This window comes from Liolophura sinensis, chromosome 7, assembly GCF_032854445.1.
Source record: "Liolophura sinensis isolate JHLJ2023 chromosome 7, CUHK_Ljap_v2, whole genome shotgun sequence".
Taxonomy (NCBI): domain Eukaryota; kingdom Metazoa; phylum Mollusca; class Polyplacophora; order Chitonida; family Chitonidae; genus Liolophura; species Liolophura sinensis.
In genome coordinates, this window is record NC_088301.1 from 6,878,645 (window position 1) to 6,901,153 (window position 22,509).

At 38.5% G+C, this 22,509-nt stretch overlaps 1 protein-coding gene across 1 annotated transcript; it reads left to right on the forward strand.

Annotated features, from left to right (window-relative positions):
• LOC135471104 (choline transporter-like protein 1) lies at positions 1 to 21,531 on the forward strand. Its single transcript, XM_064750164.1, has 21 exons — positions 1 to 110; positions 2,364 to 2,457; positions 3,452 to 3,559; positions 4,316 to 4,458; positions 4,639 to 4,860; positions 5,653 to 5,761; positions 6,809 to 6,872; positions 9,356 to 9,464; positions 10,679 to 10,793; positions 11,271 to 11,318; positions 11,620 to 11,691; positions 12,443 to 12,509; positions 13,066 to 13,127; positions 14,213 to 14,319; positions 14,563 to 14,616; positions 15,237 to 15,323; positions 16,344 to 16,459; positions 17,436 to 17,602; positions 18,874 to 18,966; positions 19,277 to 19,369; positions 20,249 to 21,531. The coding sequence occupies exons 2-21, from the start codon at positions 2,419 to 2,421 to the stop codon at positions 20,309 to 20,311; spliced, it is 1,938 nt and encodes a 645-aa protein (XP_064606234.1). The 5' UTR covers positions 1 to 110; positions 2,364 to 2,418; the 3' UTR covers positions 20,312 to 21,531.
• Positions 21,532 to 22,509: the final 978 nt, after the last annotated feature.

The window sequence follows — 22,509 nt, forward strand, 5'->3', positions numbered from 1 at the left end:
CGCCATATTGGTTAGAGGGTTTCTATGTATACAAACGGACCATCACAGTACATAGCCTATGCATCAAACACCTGTGTAGGACGAGACCTCTTTGGTGTCTGGATATAGAGGTAAGCTATTATCGATCATTTCTAAGAGGCTGTTCAGAGGCATAAATTTAGTTTTTTTAAAAAATATTTAAAGAATTAGACCTTCTAAATCGAATGCACATGGAGAATATTGGAATAAGATATCACCCCAACGACGAACTCCTTTCATGCAGCTAAACGTGCAGTTTAACTAATGATGACTTGTGAGAAAGTTGGTCAGTAACTTGCCAAATGTCGATGGTCCACTCCTGGCACTCCGGTTTCTTCCACTTTTAAACAACACTCAAATAAATAAGTAAATAATATCAAATAAATATCTGGATTTTCGCTGTTCGCGTTGCAGCCGAGCTTGGTGACAGCACGGAGGTAGACTATCTATACACGGTCACAGGTTCGAATCCAGCATACCGCACGCTGGGCTGCAGCTGAGGAGGTTTTTTAGGTTACTGGCTATACTAGTGGTTTACTTCGGACACTCCGGTTTCCTCCTACCATAATCCTGACTGCCATTTCTCAAGTATTAGTCGGTTCAAATAAAATATATGACGGATAAAGATTGTATGATCGTATACAGGCACCACAGTATACAAAGAAAGCTAATGGCACGTCCCTATAAGTCAGCTAGTAGCCTAGAGTTGTCCTACGGTATACAAACACAATTAATGATACGTTCCTATTAGTCGGCTTGCGTCATGATCTTGCCTTACAGTATACTGACACAATTAATGACACGTTCCTATTAGTCAGCTTGTAGCCTAGGAATGACACGTTCATAAATCGGCTTGCGTCATGATCTTGCCTTACAGTATACTGACACAATTAATGACACGTTCCTATTAGTCAGCTTGTAGCCTAGGAATGAGACGTTCGTAAGTCGGCTTGCGTCATGATCTTGCCTTACAGTATACTGACACAATTAATGACACGTTCCTATTAGTCAGCTTGTATAGAATAAAGTTGCCCCATACTATACAAACATTATTAATGACAAGTTCCTATAAGTCAGTTTGCAGTCTAGAGTTGCCTTACAGTACACAAACACAACTAATTGGACGTTCCTATAAGTCAGCTTGTCCCACACTATACAAACACAATTAATGACACGTTTCTATAAACCAGCTTGTGTCCAAAAGTTGTCTTACAGTATTCACATTTATACGAGTATGGCACCTTCCTATAAGCCAGCTTGTAACCTAGAGCTATCTCACAATACACATGCCACACGACTTAGAATACAACATTATTGATCTCTCTTCTATGGAAGCCGGATAAGGCTTCATTTTACCACCGTGCTATCGGCGGGCGATGGCACAATGATGTGAACCGATGGCACAATGGCACGAAGCAACGGTACGATGCTAGCATCCGGCTTCCATATTCCCCCTGCATAGGGTATGGCATGTTAGCTCTCGAGAAAGTCGAGCTGCACATATAGTCTGTACCTGCATGAGGCCGTGACATTAGGTGCTTTACTTCCATTTGGATATGTGTGATTACTTTCATTTAAAATGTAGCCTTTATACATATTTCAAGACGTTGTGCCTACTAAATCAAATATTGACGTGGTTAAGACCTTACCGACAAACCTTTCACAATATCGACCTTCTTGAGGAAATCACATACTGGCGAAATGGGGTTCTCCCTTTCTCTACAGAGGAAGCAAAATCTTATGACTTGGATTCCTATATCAGAAATCTGCATATCTGTATTCGCCATATACCATTGTTTACACTAGGCATAGCACAAGAATAAAAATCTCAAAACGAAAATACTCTACACATATGAAACGACGAGTTTAGACACTATCATAGTTTTTACTGCTGTTCAGTAAAGATTCAGTCAGAATGTCAGTAGAGTACAAAAGTTCTACATGTATTAGTCCGTATCGGTACCATTATTGTTTCATATACATTCATTAATACAGATTTAGAAAGAATTTTATTGGTGCATGTCTCGTGTGGTAGCGCGCTGGGCTGCCGCTCTGGGGGGATCTGAGAACAGTTCCTGCTGTGACCCACAACCTAAGCCTCCAAGCATTACACCTGTAATACATTAGAACGTTTGATTAGTCATTTTTACAATCTCCTAAATCAAAAACCATTATGACCGACAACGCACTCAGTGCTTTACCTGTTAGCACAGATCCCTATGTAGAGCCATGTTAGGTCAAAATGACCCCCTATCCTCTACTCGGATTGTACATGTAGGTCTATATACTCTTCCTTTACTGGGTTTAGATTTAACCGTCCATACTTATTGGCTGCCGTGTTTCAGATTTTCTGACCTCTAACTAGCTGCTGGCGGGCTCCCCTTATCCCTGAACAGAGCAATGAGTTGCTGTGGGTATAACACTGTCACTCCCGTGAAGGTGGGTTAAAAAGATCTAAATACCTGATGTACATTTTATTTTACAATAGCGGTGGATTGCTTTTCAGTCGCTAGACACACGAAGAGCGAGTTCAAAACCGCGACCTTGGGCAGTGACTTGGTTCATTCCTCCGCTTTCACTCTTTGCATTGCCTTGTTACCAACAAGCCGCCAATGACGATTTGTGGCCTTTTGCGCAGTCTAAAATTTGTATTCTACCAAACTTGAATAATTGCTGTATATGTCATTGCGTCACACGTATGTAGGAAAGTTCGTTTTTAACTTGCCAAAGGTTTGTAGTTTACCTCGGGCACACCTGTTTCCTACACCCTTAAAACTGAAATCAATCGTATAAGTTAACAATGTTTCAACGTGACGTTAAACCACAATCAGTCAAAATTAATGTGGTAGTTGGCAAGAAACACTGCTTCCCCATATTATATTTATTTTATTATTTTTATGGTATACTTAAGAATATTTCACTTATGCGATATCAGCCAGCGTTATTGTGAGAGGAAAACGGACAGAGCCTGGGGGAAACCCACAATCATCCACAGGTTGCTGACAGATCTTCCTACCTAAGACCGAAGAGGAAGTCCGCACGAATTGAATTCACAACCACAGCATTGGTTAGGAGCTCCTGCGCCAGTGTGCTGCGGAGCCCTCGGCTATGGAGTTCGCACCCATGCAATAATATCATATATGAACATACATGTGTATACAGTATTTACAAGCTGTTAACATCATGTACCCACCCATGTCGCTAGATATACTATATACTAGTAGTAGTGTCAAAACTGGAAGAAGCGTTATAATAGGCATGTTGATTTCTAACATAATGTTTCGAAAATAATGGTTACTAGTATTTAGAGACCAGCTTGAACAGACCGAATTAGCCTGAAAGCACAGTGTAGGAAGCATCATGTGTATATGTGGGGGACTAAAGCTGGTCAGATAATATAACATTTAATCATTGTCTTTGTTTTGTTTCCCAGTCTGATAATTCCAACGAAGAGCACAAAGATTTTGAAGGGCCACTCAAAAACCGCTACTGTCGCGATATTATATTTCTGCTGCTCTTTGTTGCATATCTTGGATTTATGGTAAGTGCCTGGTGGGACCTATAACAGATCGATTTATTTTATTTATTTGATTTGTGTTTCACTTATAAGACGGCGGCCAGCATTATCGTGGAAGGAAACCGAGTAGAGCCCAGGGAAAACCCACGACCATCGGCAGGCTGCTGAAAGACTTTCCCACGTACAGCCGGAAATGAACCCAGCATGAGCTGGGCTTGAACTCACAGCGACCGCATTGGTGGGAAGCTCCTGGGTCATTGTACCGCGCTGGCAGATCAATTTATTATTATGTTCTCGATGAAAGCAGTTATGAGTTCATGAAGGAACAGAAATATTGAAAATATGTATAACCAACAGCCACTTTTGCATTCATGGGCTATTGGCTGTATTGAAAGAAAATAAGAAAAGAAAGAAAAAATGTACATCAGAAACAGCTTTTATATACTGCTTCTGTGAGATGGGTCTTGTTATAGGGGCTGTCAGACAATTTGTCTATACGGTCACACAAGTATTCTGTTACTTACATCGAATGAATGAATATATATGGCTTTACCGTTTCATATATAATATCGCAGCCATATCGTCGCGATACACACATGGAATAGTCCAATGCATTTGTTTAGCCCCAGGCAGTACATGTCAGTGTGACAATTAAGGTCATGGAGTAATATGTACCGTGGATATTTAACCCAGTAATTGAGTGTACTTGTTCAGACACAAATCTCTGTGACTAAAGTCCCTGCCATTTGTGGAAATGAACTGTGCCGTGTTTCTGTTCAGATTTACACCACTGCCGTGGCGCTTCACAAAGGAGACGCCTTCCGGATTGTCTACGGGGTCGACAGCTGGGGAAACACGTGCGACCGACCAAATGCCGTCATAGATGGCGCCAGGTATTCAGGACGAGATATGACTGGTCTGAAGTAAGTGTACCCCAATTCCTCGACCTTCACATACGATTTTGGAGGTAATTGTATCAGTCTACATTATTATTCACTTTAAGACAATTTCAGAAAAAATAATATGAAAATATGACCAAATTTATCAGATATTATTATTTCCTTGATATATTTTTGTCTGTATATACTCTTTACTTGTTTCAGATATTCATTTTACTTCAATCCAGCGATATTCAGTGGAAGTGGCAAGTCAGTCGTGATATGTACTAACGCGTGTCCGGAAGTTAACATCACCAGCGTCGCCGATCTGCAAACGCTCGCCAACCAGGGTACAAAACTCTGCCGATATGACGTGGCCGTCAGTGCTTACCACAACGGACAGTCAGACGGTCTTGGCTCTTGTCCAAAACTACCATTGGAAGAAACGTAAGGTTGTATCAATGGTAGTGGATATTTATGGGAATTCTGAAATTTTGGGAACCATTTGGTACGAGCTACAATACAGATGGCAGGTGTAAGGATCTAGGTTAGACAGATTAAAGATTTCGTGGCTGATTATGCTCGGCCAATGACTGTATTTTGTATAGCATCTTTTCTTTCCTCACCAAACCAAAAGTTTTAAAATCTTTAACACTCCCCATTCATTTAAACTACTGAGAAACAAATATAAAAAACATGATTTTTTGCTTTCCCGACCAAAACCAAACCAAGTGCATTTAAAGTCTTTTTAGCATTCCCAAGTCACTTATCAAAAGCACTTATGACGCTTCGATCACTTCCAAACGAAACAAACTAAACAATGCCAGACCACACCAAAATCATTTAGAATTTTCGTGAAAGGAAACACGATCTGGACCATTGGTACACATAAGTTTTTAAAGATTATGGACGATGATAGACTTACTCATGACGTTTTAAGACAAGCATTTTCTTCTTGTCTGATTTCCTACTGACTATCAGGTTTCTTGCAGATAATGCCAGGTTGTCATGTTCCTTCTAGACAGTGTCTGATGTTTTGCCATGTTTCTTGTACGCATATCTGTTTTTTTTTCTGTTTACTCCCATTTCTTCTAGACACTGCCTGCATTCCTTTTCAGCCTTCGGTCTGATGTTTCCTGTTAACACGAAACATGTTATTTGGTGTGCAAAAGTATTTCACGGCTTAATGGAAATTTAATAATTCATCCGTTTTATGCATATAATGACTTTCTCACTCAGAGGGGAGGTTCTCCGGCGGTGTGTACCCAAGTCAAATGCTGATGCGTTGAACTCTATAAGCCAGTCCCTGACCAGTCTACTCAACACTATTGACACCAACTTCGCTGAGGTAAGCCCATTTCCTTGTCGCCTGTATAAATGGTAGATCTGATACAGTTTACAAATCAAATGAGGATTTTCTGTCTTAATTTGTACACCTCTGAGTTAGTACTGATTAAATTATCAAAGACTTGCCCAAAAAGTATTTTTCCAGTTCCCGGCTGTGTTGTTTGTTACACTCCAACAATGCCAGAATGTATTCTGTTATTATAACACAACATTCTGTCACATTCAACATAATATCCTGTTAATCTAATAGAATCTTTACCTTGAATTAATAGAATATGTGTGTTACATTTAACAGAAAAATCTGCTACAATAGCTGATACATTTTAGCGTCACTCATGCAGGTGTCAACGGACGCAAGGAGCACCGATAGCAATGTGTAGCTCCATGTTTAAATTGCAAGGTGGATTAATGGGCTGTATCTTGGTACAACAAATAGTTTCTAGGTAAACTTCCCCAAAGCTATTTGACTTTCTTTCAGATTTTTAACCGTGTTTGTCTTCGGAACATTTTGAAACCAGATAAATTACATGAAACAATCTCTGACAAACTCCCTTATTACAATTTTAATTGTAATACATTTTCAGGCTTTCACAATTATGTGAAAGTACTTTGGAAAATATGGTCTAATTAGCCCATCTAAGAAATTTACAATTGTGCCATATCTGGGTTTGGAAAAAAGTAATATCCACAATGGAACGTTTTTTTCTTTCACCCCAAACTGCATCTTTGTGAGATCTAAGCATGTAATTATATACTATGTAACTAGACATGTAATACAGAAAATTTGATATCATACACAGACGACCTTATGATATTATGAAATATGACCTGTTAAGCCTACCTAACAGTTTGAACACTTTTTATCTGCACTTTTTCTTTTTCGGAAGGCCTAAGTAAAAACATTCTTAAAAAATTGGTACGGTCTTACATTGTCCTTCTGATGACACTTCTTTTTTTTCCCACCCTTTAATGTGGTGGCGGGTATGGGTTTTTTTGATACACGTAGATTTACTTTGGAAAGTTTTTAAAATTAAATTTGTGTTTTCAGAAATGTGTGAACGACCTGGAAAGAACCTGGAGAGAGATAATCTACTTGTGTTTGATTGCCTTCGGTAAGAGTGCATCTGTATGTAAAGGCAAGCGTGCATCTGTATGTAAAGGCAAATGTGCATCTGTATGTAAGGGTAATTGTGCATCTGTAGGTAAAGGTAAGTGTGCATCTGTATGTAAAAGTAAGTGTGCATCTGTATGTAAAAGTAAGTGTGTATCTGTATGTAAAGGTAAGTGTGCATCTGTATGTTAAGGTAAGTGTGCATCTGTATGTAAAGGTAAGTGTGCATCAGTATGTAAAGGTATGTGTGCATCTGTATGTAAAGGTAAGTGTGCATCTGTATGTAAAGGTAAGCGTGCATCTGTATGTAAAGGTAAGTGTGCATCTGTATGTAAAGGTAAGCGTGCATCTGTATGTAAAGGTAAGTGTTCATCTGTATGTAAAGATAAGTGTGCATCTGTATGTAAAGTTAAGCGTGCACCTGTATGTAAAGGTAAGTGTTCATCTGTATGTAAAGGTAAGTGTGCATCTGTAGGTAAAGGTAAATGTGCATCTGTATGTAAAGGTAAGTGTTCATCTGTATGTAAAGATAAGTGTGCATCTGTATGTTAAGATAAGTGTGCATCTGTATGTAAAGGTAAGTGTGCATCAGTATGTTAAGGTAAGTGTGCATCTGTATGTAAATGTAAGCGTGTATCTGTATGTAAAGGTAAGTGTTCATCTGTATGTAAAGGTAAGTGTGCATCAGTAAGTAAAGGTAAGTGTGCATCAGTAAGTAAAGGTAAGTGTGCATCTGTATGTAAAGGTAAGTGTGCATCTGTATGTAAAGGTAAGTGGGTATCTGTATGTAAAGGTAAATGTGAATCTGTATGTAAAGGTGAGCGTGCATCTGTATGTAAAGGTAAGTGTTCATCTGTATGTAAAGGTAAATGTGCATCTGTATGCTAAGGTAAGTGTATGTACAGAATTCCTCTATAAGATATCTCAGGATACCCTCATTTATCACATAAAATAATGCTTATGTACAGTGTGACCTGTCAGAAATGTTTGGGAACTATTTTGGATGGGGGTCTGCAAAGAGTTGTTCAGTATGAAATTCACAGTAGACAACAATGGAGTAAAATGAGATAAAAAGCTTTATGAGCTTAGAAAGTTCCCGAACGAAAGAGATATAACTTAAACCTCCGGAACACGGCGATACTGGTGCTCGACAAAGTATAATGTCAAGTTGCCTAACATTTTTGAAAAGTCACAAGATAAAACAAGCCAACACTTGGTTTATCTTTAGAGACAAAAATGTTCGATCTCATACCTCCCCTATTTATCGTTTTCTCTTCCTCAATCACTGTAAATAGCATGGCCGATCAAAAATGCTGGCACCTTTCCCGCCATTCAGCCTTACAACAATGATCATCGCTGGCCCATACAGAAGCCTATTTGTGTCACGGTAGAAAAACAATTTGGGAGTAAAAAAGTCGACAATTTCGGGGATTTGAATTCGCGGCTCTTGATTTTAAATCTAGCTTTCTGTCACATGAGCGTGGGCGAATTTTCTTTTTACAACGCTGGATTTAGACTCAAGAGATGCGAGTTCAAATCCCCGATGTTACCAGCATCGTATATCCTCCAACCATTAAATGATGAGACAACATATTTCAGTCGCAAACAATACATGCAAAATGGCTTAGAGTCATCATACTTTATTTTTCAAAGTGATTTCACTGAATTAGATGTGAAATATAATGACCGTATATCGAACAAATAGGTTTTGCGAATCGAGATGGTCTTAAAACATTATGCCATTCACACACGTTACGCTGCGTAGTCTTTACTCTTTGTCTACATGAAAGGGCAGTTGGTGGTATTAATCTAGTACCTCAGATATCATTGTAACATCGTTTAAAACTATTTAGACTACAACTCGTGCTGTTCAAACTTCTGAATCGATAAGTCAAACCTAGATCCGTCATGTTTTATATTTCAACCTCTGGCAACGCAATACGGAAAATATGTCCCACGTTAAAGACCGTGGTTAATAGCTAATATAAGAAGATGCTTTAGTACAAAGACTATCGCCCATATCCCGATATGTCTTGACTTTCGTTGTTTCGTAAATACATGTATCTTTATCAAGCCTGTATATCACGAGAATGCGTCTAGGGTGGAACTATCTATGTCTGAAGGTTCCAACAGACAATGTGATATTCAACATTCTTTGTCATTTGCCTGAGCAAATTATAATAATTCTCAAATGCTCCTCACTTTCTTAAATTAAAAAAAAGTCTTCATTTTTCGTTTTGAAATGCCTTCAAATTTCTTCAAATATATATCGCTATACAAGATATTAAACTGAATCTAATTCGAGTTTATTTTTGGGTTTTTTTTTTGTTTGTTTGTTTGTTTATTTCCTCGCTATTAGTAACTTTGGATTTAAAAAAGCCCGTATTCCTGTACCCAGCTACATGATTTTCTGTTCACTGAGAGGAAAAAACTATGAAAGTAGCAAAAAGATGCCCATAATAACACATCCAAAATTCTCCACAGGCCTGGCCCTGGCTATGTTGATCTTTCTCCGGTTTTTCGCTGGAGTCATCATCTGGATAATGGTTATTGCTTTGGGTCTGGGATGTCTTATTGCCACAATATTTTGTTGGTAAGTATATAGTACAGGAATTTATTTATTTATTTACTTGATAAGTGTTTACGCAGCACTCAAGAATGTTCCTCTTATACGACGGCGGCCAGCGTTATGGGTGGGTGGAAACCGGGCAGAGCCTAGGGGAAACCCACGACCATCCGCAAGTTGCTGGTAGACCTACCAACGTACGCCCGGAGAGTGTACATCATATTTAAGAATATGTCACTGATATGCGACGGCCAGCAAACTTATGAATAAGGGTAACGGATAGAAACGATAGGAAACCACGCTACCCCTAGTCCACAGGAAATTACCCTTCGAGTGGAAACCTCCCCACTCGATTGGAAACCACCTCAGCCGACTGCAAACCACTCCAGTCCTTAACAAACTATCTCAGCCTTGAAAAAAACATCCGAGATATACCTGATGTGACGTAATGTTGCATACAAACCAAAGGGGACTTAGCAGTCCACAAAGGCCAGTAGTGCTCTGTATGAACCCCTGGCATGCATGCTAATACATTTGACAAGTGTTTGTAAAACAGCGTTATTTTACCCTAGGGAAGAGAAGTCCGTATTGCCCCCGGTAAACAGAAACTTGTCAAACAGGTCCACGATAGCCGCCGTCTTTTATTATTGTTAGAAAGTGTAAAGCCCCCTTTACACTTAGACGAATGTTTTGCCGAACCGTTACGAGCTGACGTCATAATGTAATGGTGTTTGCATTCGTGGTCTTTCGTATTGATTCGTGAGCGTTCGTAATGAAGTAGTGTTCCATTTTTCATGTTGGCTACAATTTACAATTACAAGTTTGAAAATTTCGTAACTGAATGTAAGTTCGTAATGATTCGTAAGTATTCGTAAAAGCTTCAGAAATATTTGCAAACCGTTGGTTGCATAAAGGTAACGTCATCATTCAGGGGCCGGTTTCATGAAGCTTACTTACCTACGTTTGCCCTTAAATACCATGACAACGTATGTTATAGAGATATAAAGTGCACTTATCCAAGAGCTACTTATTACAAAGTATGCTTCATGAAAAAGAATTGTGAAGCTTTCATTAGTAACCACATCTGAATAATTCCAAGCTCAACAGGCTATCAGGCATTACTGTATGCAAAAACCAGTCGTCCAGTAGGCTTTCAAACATTATTGTATGGAATAATCAGTTTTTCAGTGGGTTTTTAGACATGACTGCATGCAATAACCAGTCGTTCAATGGGCTTTCAGGTACACCTACGCCGTGCTTAATGCGTCAGTGAATGCCAAAACGTCCCCAACAACCGCGGAACAAGACGAAGTTCGGAACTGGTTGATTGGGGCTATTTGTGCCACAATCATCGCCGTAAGTGTAGTTACTGTATTTATAACCTACTGCGTTTTGTAGAGCTTATTTGCAAATACGCTGTATACCTCTGTAAATAAAACTAATTTAGTCTTAACCATGATGTAACCTACATTGTCACAAGCAAGTATTAAAATGTCAGCTTCTCCGTGGCCTAGCGGTTAGCGTTTTAGTATAGCACAATGACTCACCAGTGCGATCGTTGAGGGTTCAAGATAAGCTCGTCTTGGCTTCCTCTCCGGTCGAACGTGGGAAGGTATGTGAACAATCTGTGGATGGTCGTGGGTTTTCCATGGGCTCTGCCTGGTTTCATCCTGCCATAATGCTGGCTGCCGTCGTGTAAGTGAAATATGTTTGAGTCCATCGTAAAACACCAATGAAATAAATAAATAAATAACCTGCCAGGTAATAAATTGCTCAACTATAGTTATATGGAATAATCCAGGTGAGTGTGATGTCTTGTTTCATCTTTGGCAGGCTATCATACTGTTGGTGTTGCTCGTATTACGGTCCAGAATTGCTCTGGTGAGTACACGTAACATGTGTGTGAAGACAGGTGTTGGCAGTTAGCGGTTAACTATTCGCAGTTCCAGAAGAGGAGCAGTTCTTAATTTTCTCACAAGCATTTTGATTTATCAAATATTTTGACATTTATCAAATATTCCACACACACTCTATAATTCCCGACGCCCAAGGAAACAAAGTTATAAGCTACTATATAAATGACGACTGTATGGGAACAACATTACACTAATTACCCGTATGGAGTTATTGATATTTGCACCTTGTATTTTTCCGTCTTGATTTCTTGACTGATTTGTTCCAGGTTGTTCAGCTTTTTAAGGAAGCCGGAAAGGCGATCGGTAGTGTGCCCTTCATACTGGCGCAGCCCATCTGGGTAAATATTTATTTATTTTTATTTCACTGGTGTTTAACGCCGTACTCATGGATATTTCACTTATACCACGGCGGCCAGTATTATCGTTGGGGGGAATATCTGTGTACGTCAGTCGCTGATAAAACCAAGTACCCAAGCCACAACATTTTGTATTTGAACTACTCGTTTCAATGTTAAACGCAGACATGCTACGTTTCATAACTTTTGGAGATGTATGAAATTTAGAGTAGCAGCACGTGTAAGCCAGTCCATAAAAAGTAATTCCAAGATTGTTGTGAGCGTACGAACAGGATAAATGCGTTTCAACTCTACTTCATATTAGATTAGTTTAATTTTTTGTTTTGTTTTCGTTTTGAGAATTCGAAATGAACGTGTACCATTTTTCTTTCAATCTAAACTGTTCTAGTTTCAGTTTCAAGAGTTTTCAGTTATATAAATCAGTGTAAGTTTCCAGAAGAGTTCTGAAGCTTAATTAACTATCAGTGGGGTTAAACCAATGGGGAACATGGCCCAGCTAAGGCAGGCAGTGCTGTTTTACATGTATTTTGTTATTTTCTGTAAAAACTGTGTCCTCGACGCAAAAAAACGCCCAGAGACTAAGTATGATACGTTTTACACAGGCTGGAACCGACTAGTTTAGGTCGGAGATGTTCCCCAAAGTTGAAAGCAAATTTTTTCTTTCTTTCTTTTTTACTTTCTTTTCATTTTTTCTTATTTTGCAACATCAGTTATTCATTTGTTTCTCTTTCAGACTCTTATCATCTTATCCGGAACAGTAGCTGGCCTAATCTTCGTCTTCATGTACATTGAAACAGCCAGTAAGTTGATTCCGGCATTTTGCAATGCCAGCTAAGTAATGTCTCAAGGTTAAATTGCATATTTGTCCGTGAACCCCTTTATGGCTTTATATTAAGAATAAGAAATAAATCCCAGTGGCGATAGTTTATTTTCCAGTGATGTCAGTCTGTAATTTACCTTACAGCAAATGCCTGAAGAGTCACCCCACAGACTGACAATCGCTGTCAGAACTGGTGTTTGTGACTGTGATCGCCTGAAATGTTTTTTTTTCTTCACTGTTTGAATACCATATGATGTACGGGCCTGTGATTGCTTGAAACTATGGTGCCTTTTGTCACTGTGTGGATACCACATTGTATGGGTACCTGTAATTGCCTGAAATCATCACGTTTTACCACGTTTTAACGTGGCATACTTGCCTTTAATCGATAGAAATCACGTTTTGTCACAGCTTGGAAACCACATTGTATATACTTGAATGTTGTACCTTGGACTCATGGTGTTCATCTACAACAGATGGCTTTTCTCCATGACTTGTACCAGCCATAATTTGTTTTTTTGTCGCTCTGTTCACAGGTACGCCAACGGTTGATGACACAAATGGCCACGTGACTTTCACGCCAAACACTGACATGCAGGTAGATTGTGCATCTTGTATGTCAACGGATATGGCCGTGCTTTCTCTTACTCTAAATCATTGTCCAAAATAAATTTCAAGTCACCATTGCTTATTTCTGGGATACCACCTGCATGGTCCTGAAGCAAAACACCAATACATAGGAAAATATTGAAAAAATAAATGAAACATCGAAATCAAGAAACAAGAGTGGAGACTATGGAAGCCGGATGAGGACATCTCGCCCCTTGCCTCGCGGGTCGCGGGTTGTGGTATAAGAACGGTACCATTCGCGCGCTATTTGCACCATCCTCGTGCCGCGGCCTGCGGGGCGAGATGTCCTCATTCGGCTTCCATAAGAGCCACAATAGATATGAAAATACAAGAATTGCGGCTCAACAGAAATGGGGATGAAAGCATGGTGTGAAAATAAGACCACAAAAGATGAGGAACAATAGAGATACACTGTAAGGACACAAGCGTGATAATATAAATGCGAACTCACAAGCTGTGGGTCAACCTCTGCATCAGGAGAGCACATGAAACCCTAGTAATTCATTCATTCTCACCGGAACACCATGTCGAAGACACGAAGCTCAGTCACGCTATACCAACAGACATCTGATTATACTGATATCGGACTGATCAGTACTTGACCTATTCCTCGTATGCTAAACGCCAAGCGGTGTAGCACTAAGACTATCAGTTTTAAAGCCCAAGACCGCTTCGATGGCGTAATGCTTAGAGCGTCTGCCTCGAAGTACCAAGACCTGGGATCTAACCCGGCCGGTTCTTACCAAACACTTTACAAATGATACTTGTTGCTGCCATGTTGGGCGCTCAGCACTGAAATGGCTAGAGCAAGGGAAGAGGACTGGTTGGCCCGGTGTCAGTATAATGACGGCAGCATTTTGGCGGCATGGTCTCACTTTGCTATACAAGAAGACATAGCACACGTGCACACACCTAATGACTCGCTCGCGAAGTAGACGCACTCTATCCGTGCAATCCAACCGATGCACATTTTGAGACAATTCACGTACTAATGTATCGAAACATTTTACTTTGTGATCTTAATGAAAAGGCCAGGCTTGCTTTTACTCCTAGGTTTACAGGTGGTTTTTCATCTTGGGCATACTGTGGATTACAGAGTTCATCGTCGCCAGTCAAGAGGTCGTCATCGCCAGCTCGGTAGCCATCTGGTTTTTCACTAGGTAAAAATACAGATCATCCAATACTTTCATCATCCCAGGGAAATTATAGTTAAATTATATTAATTATATTAAACTCTTACATATGCCCACCAATGGATAAAATTTTGAAAGCTTATTCTGCGTTGTTGTAGTGGAATTTCAGATAGGTTTGAGCACCCATCTTCTAATATGTTGTTTTGGGCTTTAGCCACAATAGTTTTGTAGAAAGCTGATTCTATAAGCCAGATTACTCTCTTCCTGCAGAGACAAGTCCACTCTGAGGACGCCGATCTTGACGTCAATTTACCGCCTTATCAGGTAAGTGCCTGTATGTTACATTCAATTAAACCTTAGTGTATATTTAACTTTTGATTAGGACTAATTTGAATAATAAATCATTGTTTACGACGCGACGGCGATGTTTCGTTGTTACAGAACCTATAGGCCCCTATATTCCTTTATATGCCTGTCTATCGCTATGTGACCTGTGACGTGGGCGTATTCTTCTGCCTCCTTTGTTCTGGAAACCTTGATGACAAGAAGTTATCCAGCGGCCATCTTTGGTCACGCGAAGGAAAGTTTGCCACTAACTTGCCAATGGTTTCCTCCACGCATAAAACTGATCACCATTAAATATGTGAAAATCCTTTGCATTTTACACAACAATGAAATAAACAAGTAAATTTTTACGGATTGTCGGTATATCGCCATATATAAGAAAAGTCGCAATGCATATTTTATTTCAGCAATATGTATGGTTTTTGTCAAATGAAACCCACTAAACTGGCCGCCATCGTATAATTGAAGAATCCCTGAATATATGTCTCTAAACAGACCGTCTAGCTCTCTGTCAAAGTAGACGCTGTTGCTCCTGAGGCCACGTTATGAAAAAGAAGGAAAAAGTGGTTGAAACGCGTATATACACCATTTCTCTTCAGATATCACCTTGGCTCCGTGGCGATCGGTTCTCTTATCATTGCTCTCGTCAAGTTCGCCCGCTTGATCCTTTCGTACATCGAGGGGAAGTAAGTACAGTAGTAAATAGTGCATAATGATTCTGTACATGGGTAATTTCCTCGGATTGTTATAAAATAGCACACCTTTAATAATTAGAAAGGAAGAAATCTGCGTAGGTCTGGCCTTTGATTATCTCTACAACTGCTCATCCGACGGACTTCACAACTACCCGATTCATTACTAAGAATGCACGGATGCGCAGTATCAGTTATTTTTAAATAACCGTGCGGATCGCGTGCGCATAAGAGGCAATGATGATGTCAAAAACGAACACTGAACTGGTATAAATAATATTTATATTAGACTCAGTTCTTCAAAAGTTAAATCTGGTATATGAACTTTATAACATAAAAATCACATGTTTAGATGAAAGATTGTGAAAGGTTAGTGGTAAATGTAGTCTTCAATATTTTTTTTTTTCGATTTCTCTTTAAAAAGAAAATGACACGTGAAAATACTCTTGTATGGTGGTGATTTGAGACCACCTCTTAGGACATATTGTCTTTGCCTAATAATGTTATAAATAAGGATTTAGCGCAAGTTTAATAAATATTTTTGCGCTAGAATTTTGTCTTTTCAGCTAACAAATGTGTTTAGACTGGACTTTGATCGTGTTAATATTCTTATTTTTTCCATAAACATTATCATAATTCTGCATGAGTTTAGTCATGCATCACATCATTATTTAGAACATGCGTGCATATGCCATATCTACCAAGAAATGGTCCCAAATACCCACCACACAAAAGTATTTTCAAATACCCTTGTTTCCAAAGAGAAAAAAAATCCAACAAATTCTGTAGTCTATGTTTGCAAATAAGTTTTCATGCTCTTTCGTCTGATTCTGACATCATTTTTATGCTGCCTTAAGCCTGCCTTAACATCTAACACATTTTCAACAAATGGCCCCAGATTACAAAATACTTCAATAAATGCTTACGTCTTGTTAACTTTTAAACGTCAAGTATATTTAAGTGAATCCAGAAAAAAACTTTTTAGTTTTTTATTCACTTATATTTCGTGAACAGGATACGTGGCAAAGTGGGGTGTGTTGCAGTATTCTGTCTGAAATGCTTGCGGTGCTGTCTGTGGTGTTTTGAGAAGGCCCTGAAATTTCTGAACAGAAATGCTTACATTGTTATGGGTGAGTAACCCGTCGCTCATGTACTAAGCTATACCCTGGTGCGGACCGTGGTTATAGAGGCGCTTACCCTGCAATCGCCAGGACACGCGAGTGTCGGATTTCTGGGACAGGGAATGTGTTGATTCCTCTGGTGTCAGTGCTCGTGGGACTTTGCTGATAATCAGCTGTCGACGACGCTCGTGGGGCCGGTTGTACCGTCTAACCTTTGTTTAAGGCCACTTGCCTTCCACTAATACAGTATGCATGTATCTGTACGTTGCTTATGGGAAAGTATGTCAGTAACTTGCCAAGGCTCGGTGGCAAGGCACTTTGATTTATATAGTTCACCCCTGAATCTGACGGCCATGATATAAGTTTCCGTTGATAAAACACTCCCCACACTCAAACAATTAGTCTGTTAATTTTAACAGAGTGTGTTGTCAGAGTCATCCTAGAATGTATTGTGTTAAATATAACACACGTATTCTATTAATTCAACATACTGATTCTGTTAGACTAACACGACATTTTGTTGAATATGACGCAGTAAAATATTACAATAACAGAATGCATTCTAGCATCTCAGAATTTTCTGTTAAAATTAACAGATTAATTTTTTGAGTGCAGAAATATCAGCAAATTTCAGTTCTAGTGTTCAAACGATCAGACATGTAACACCGCATGTTTATACCTGGTCTAGTGGTTAAAACGTTTGCCTTTTGATCACTAGTGCATACGAGGTGTGGGTTCAAACTAGGTTTTGAACAGGGGACTTTTTTTAATTCGCTGCGCTCACTGCTTATGATACCTTCATCGTTTGCATTTGGGTACGTCACACGTGAGAAAGCTTGTCAGTAACTTGCCAAAGGTCATTAGTTTACCATGGGCGCTCCAGTTTTCTTCATAATAAAACTGGCCGCCATAGTATAGGCCTAGATGAAACTTTTTGAGTATGATGTCATCAGATAAATAGACAGGTGTATCTTCTTTCATTCAGCTATCCACGGCTACAGCTTTTGTAAATCCGCAAGGCGGGCGTTTAGCATAATAGTCTCCAACGCTTTACGGATGGTGGCCATAAACTGTGTGGGAGACTTCGTCCTGTTCCTGGGGAAGGTGGGCACAGTGGCAGCCGTGGCCTGTGTCGGTATTGAACTGTTCAAGGTAATCGAGCCGAAGATCTCATTGATCTATCTCATTAATATTATAATATATTATACACATATACAGATTTTGTGTTACTGGGTCTACAATGTACCTTTCATTAAACTGGGGTTATGATTAGATTCCTTTCATATTAAAGCCTGTTTATGAAATTTTGTTAAGTTTTTTGTACATGCCTATACAATGAAATTAAACCAGAACAAAATAGCTGTGAACTTCCACAATTTATTCTCTGTACCTCACTCTTGGAGCCCGATTTCAGATCCAAATGTTTCTCCGCCAAACGGACCCATCTATTTCTCTGTTTTAGTGCTGTACAATGTTGAACATTCTTGTGACTATCTGAATGCTACGGAATATCGAGTGTCGACTTTTGATATTTCTGTACCTAGCTGTGGGAATCTATTCGAAGTTGAATGTCGACTTTTGAAATTTCTGCACCTAACTATTGAAATCTAGTGAAAAGTTTAATGTCGACTTTTAATATTTGTGTACCCAGCTATGGGAATCTATTGAAAGTTGAATGTCGACATCTGATATTTCTGTACCTAACTATTGAAATCTAGTGAAAAGTTGAATGTCGACTTTTGATATTTCTGTTCCTACTGAAATGCTACAAGGTTTGTTAAATGTCATCCTATAACAGTTCATAACTCTCCAAAGCGTCTCTGATGTCAATTCTGATATTACGTGTATCTACATTCTTTTCCCTCAACAATATAATGGAGAAACACAACATGCATGACTCTGTTACATGTACATAACAGTAACACATGTGCATGACAGTAACACATGTACATACCAGTAACATACGTACATAACAGTAACACATGTACATAACAGTAACACACATGTACATAATAGTAACACACATGTACATAATAGTAACACACATGTACATAACAGTAACACACATGTACATGACAGTAACACACATGCACATGACACTAACACATGTACATACCAGTAACATATGTACATACCAGTAACATATGTACATAACAGTAACACACATGTACATAACAGTAACACACATGTACATGACACTAACACATGTACATACCAGTAACATATGTACATACCAGTAACATATGTACATAACAGTAACACACATGTACATAACAGTAACACACATGTACATGACACTAACACATGTACATACCAGTAACATATGTACATACCAGTAACATATGTACATGACAGTAACACATGTACATAACAGTAACACATGTGCATAACAGTAACATTTGGCGTTTCCTTTTATTTGGCAGTCACGAACAGACATCAACTATATCTGGTTGCCGATCACCATGTCTTGTATTTTTGCTTATTTCATCGCTGGATGTTTCCTAGATGTTTATGAGGTATGGTACAACAACTACCTTTATAACAAAGCCCTTAAGATTAAGTTTACCCATAGTGCATGCACAATAACTAGTTTCATAACCAAGCCCTTAAGATTAGTTTAGCCTATAGTGCTTATGCACAATAGCTAGGTGGTTTCCTCCGATGGTTTCTATGTTCATTGTGCTATATAACCAGGTATCTTCACAGGTTCGGTACCAGAGGAAATTAACTGAACTATAAAGGACTGAAAATCTTGGACTCAAAATCCATTTCAACATCTGCTTTGGCTATAAGCTATATAAACTTCACTGATTATTTTGCTTACAGATGGCTATCGACACTGTATTTGTGTGTTTTGCTGAAGATTGCGAAATGAACAACGGCGTGACCAGACCCTACTTTATGAGTGTTGGACTTATGGTACGTTTAGTAGTCGACACACCACGTGTGACTGGTTCTCGCAGACATGCAGTTCAGCTCGTGCTCGAGACGCAAATACCCACGTGTCTAAGATGTTAACATCAGAAACTTGCTGTGATTTTTTAAAAAATTTTCCATGATTTTCCATGATTTCCTCACCATAAAGTCTACATTGCCTGTGTAGACTGCCAGATCATTGCCTGTGTAGATTGCCAGATCATTGCTTGTGTAACTGTCAGATCATTGTCTGTATAAACTGCCAGATCATTGCCTATTTAAACTGCCAGATCATTGCTTGTGTAAACTGCCAGATCATTGCTTATGTAGGTGACCAGATCATTGCTTGTGTAGATTGTCAGATCATTGCCTGTGAAGGTTGCTAAATCATTGCCTGTGTAAATTGCCAGAGCATTGCTTGTGCCAGAGCATTGCATTGCTTCCACATCGTTGAGTTTGTAACAGTTATTCACAACAGTTTACCACGCGAAAATTGCTATATACCGGTACCTTTTTTTTATTTATAATAAGACAAAAGTGAAAATTAGCATTTATGTTCGATTATAGGTTCAGAAATAACACAAGTACATACTAAGTCTGACTTCATAATCTTGGCGACTGATCAGTGTTGCAGGACAGCGAGTTGAAGCCTTCGTAGAATGCTGTTACAGAAGTCTGTGTATATTGGCAAATAGACGTTACACTTATTTATTTATTTTTTTTGTTTTTTTTTTTTAGGCCAGCATTATGGTGGACATCGGACGAAATGTGTCACAGTGCCTGTTATTCAATTGTTATATATCTTTTCTCATGGTAACTTATTTGAAATATTTTTTCGTAATGTTTATATACTCTGACAAAACTTCGTGATTTCTTTTTCAGAGATTTGTGGAAAACAGCCGACAAGCGATTGCGATAGCTGAAAGAAGGGAGCACAAGTCCTAATTATGAGTTCATATTCGTATCATGCATGTATACATGTATAAATGTACAGGACAGCTTTTAGATGAAAGAGAGCTACGTATAATTACATGTAAATGTCTATATTTTTTAAAATATGAAATCATTTTTATGCTGTGCTGACGGTTTTGTAATAATAGAAAAATGAGCATGTGTTGACACTATAGTGACATTATGCAACAACTTAACGTAAAGTTTAACGTACAGTAAAAATATAAGTGTTTGTCTCAAATGAAAGGCAATAGAGAATGATGTCCATGCCGAAAGACTTTTTGGTTACATTTTTTCTTACATTCCACAAACACAGTTGTTTTCTAGGAGATGGGCTAATTCTTCAGGCGTATTTTCCAAAGCTTTTCACATTTTTTCCAGCGCCTAGAAAATCCATTAAAACTAACTAGGGTGATCCCGATACATTAACCAGAGATGGTTTCACAGAAAATAGCTACCTCCAGAATAAATACATGGGAATAGTTTTGAAAACAGTTTTGTCGGCGCCGCACTGACTTTGTTACATGTACAAAACCTTTATATATGCATGCGAACAATCATTGCTGTGACTGCATGTACATAACCTGATAGTCTGCCCTATCTGCAAATCTGACTCTTTCACATTCAAACAGAACATCTCAATGCTTGTAATACTTCACATATAGTGGGCTTATAGCACATATTTAGGTCTGATACTGTAAACTTCACCTAACCTTGTGCGGACTCAATTGACTTAGGCTCTGGTTAAAGTTCACATGCAAGCATGCAGTAGGCCTAATATTTCATTTTATGCGATGATAACATTTATTCATCCATGTATACTATTTTACTATCATACATATTCACTATTTTTATAAGTTTCATATTTACATCTGTGTAGTGTGTGAAAATATCTGTGATATGAAAAAGTATGAGATAACAATGAAATCGTTGCGTTAATACTTGTTTTCTTAAAATATATGATCATTATTTTTATATTTTTATACATTTTTGGACAGTTTAATTTTATTAAAGTTGTCAGACATATATGCTTACAAAGGGTAAGATATGTCCCGGCTATGTTTTAGTTTGTGATGTAAAAAAACCAAGCCAAATCTTTTATGAAAATATAATGTTTTTATTATTTTAAAAATCAAACTGTGAGAGATTTTATACTTATGGATGACTGTGATTAATAAAAATTCAATAACATGTTGTTTTTTCTTTCTTCAATAAATGAGTTAACGCCTGTGTTTATCACATATACCCTCGCATATCGTGGGTGTTGAGAGTTGTGTTTTATAATATCTACTCCATACCAACTCAGGAAACAGACTTCATTTCTCGTCGAAATTGGTCCGTAATCGAGAACGGATATACGAACCGGTACACGAGGCTTGGTCAAACATTATACCCGGATTGCATGTGCATAGCTCAAATCATGGTAAAAGCAGAAACCGGTGCAGGAAATCATGTAGTTAGCATTTGTGAACTAAGTGTATGTCATTTAAAAATCGGAGTTGAGTAGAATTTTAGTGTGATTTATACCGGTACTATTTAGGCCCCTACATCCTGTTATATTTGTCACAAATGGACCAGATCAAAGAGCAGGGCTGTAAGGCGAGTGATTCGGTTCCTAAAAATGACTTTAAGTGACTTCAAAAATTGAAATGACATTGGTAATGATGATTAGCTGCTGCAGAGGACTATATTTCGAAGACGATTTCAATTTGCATGAAATGTTTTCTAATAAAATGCTTTATGAGCCAGCACAGGTAATGCTTGATCAAACCTCGTGGTGCTATATAGGTTTAAGGTGTATAGGCCCAACTAGGCCGGTGGCAGACAAAGCTACATATTATAGTAGTGATTAATCAGTGCCGCATACTCAAGAAGTTTTCGGTGCAGGCAAACCGGTACTGTTTGATTCTTACGACCATAGTATTTACAATAGAAAAGTTCTTGAGTATGCCGATGAGGAGCAAATAAATAAATAAATAAATAAAATTATGATGTTTTACTGTGAGGTGTATATGCTATATATAACAAAAATGAACGAACACAGAGCAATCTTTCTTTCAAAATAAAAGATGTTAAATAAATAGCTAGTTCATCAGTATATCTACGCTGTATTGGTGCTGGTAAGAGGCATGGGAAATTACCAGGCTCGAAACTGCGTTGTAAATGGTCAGTATATTATAGCTGGAGTTGTC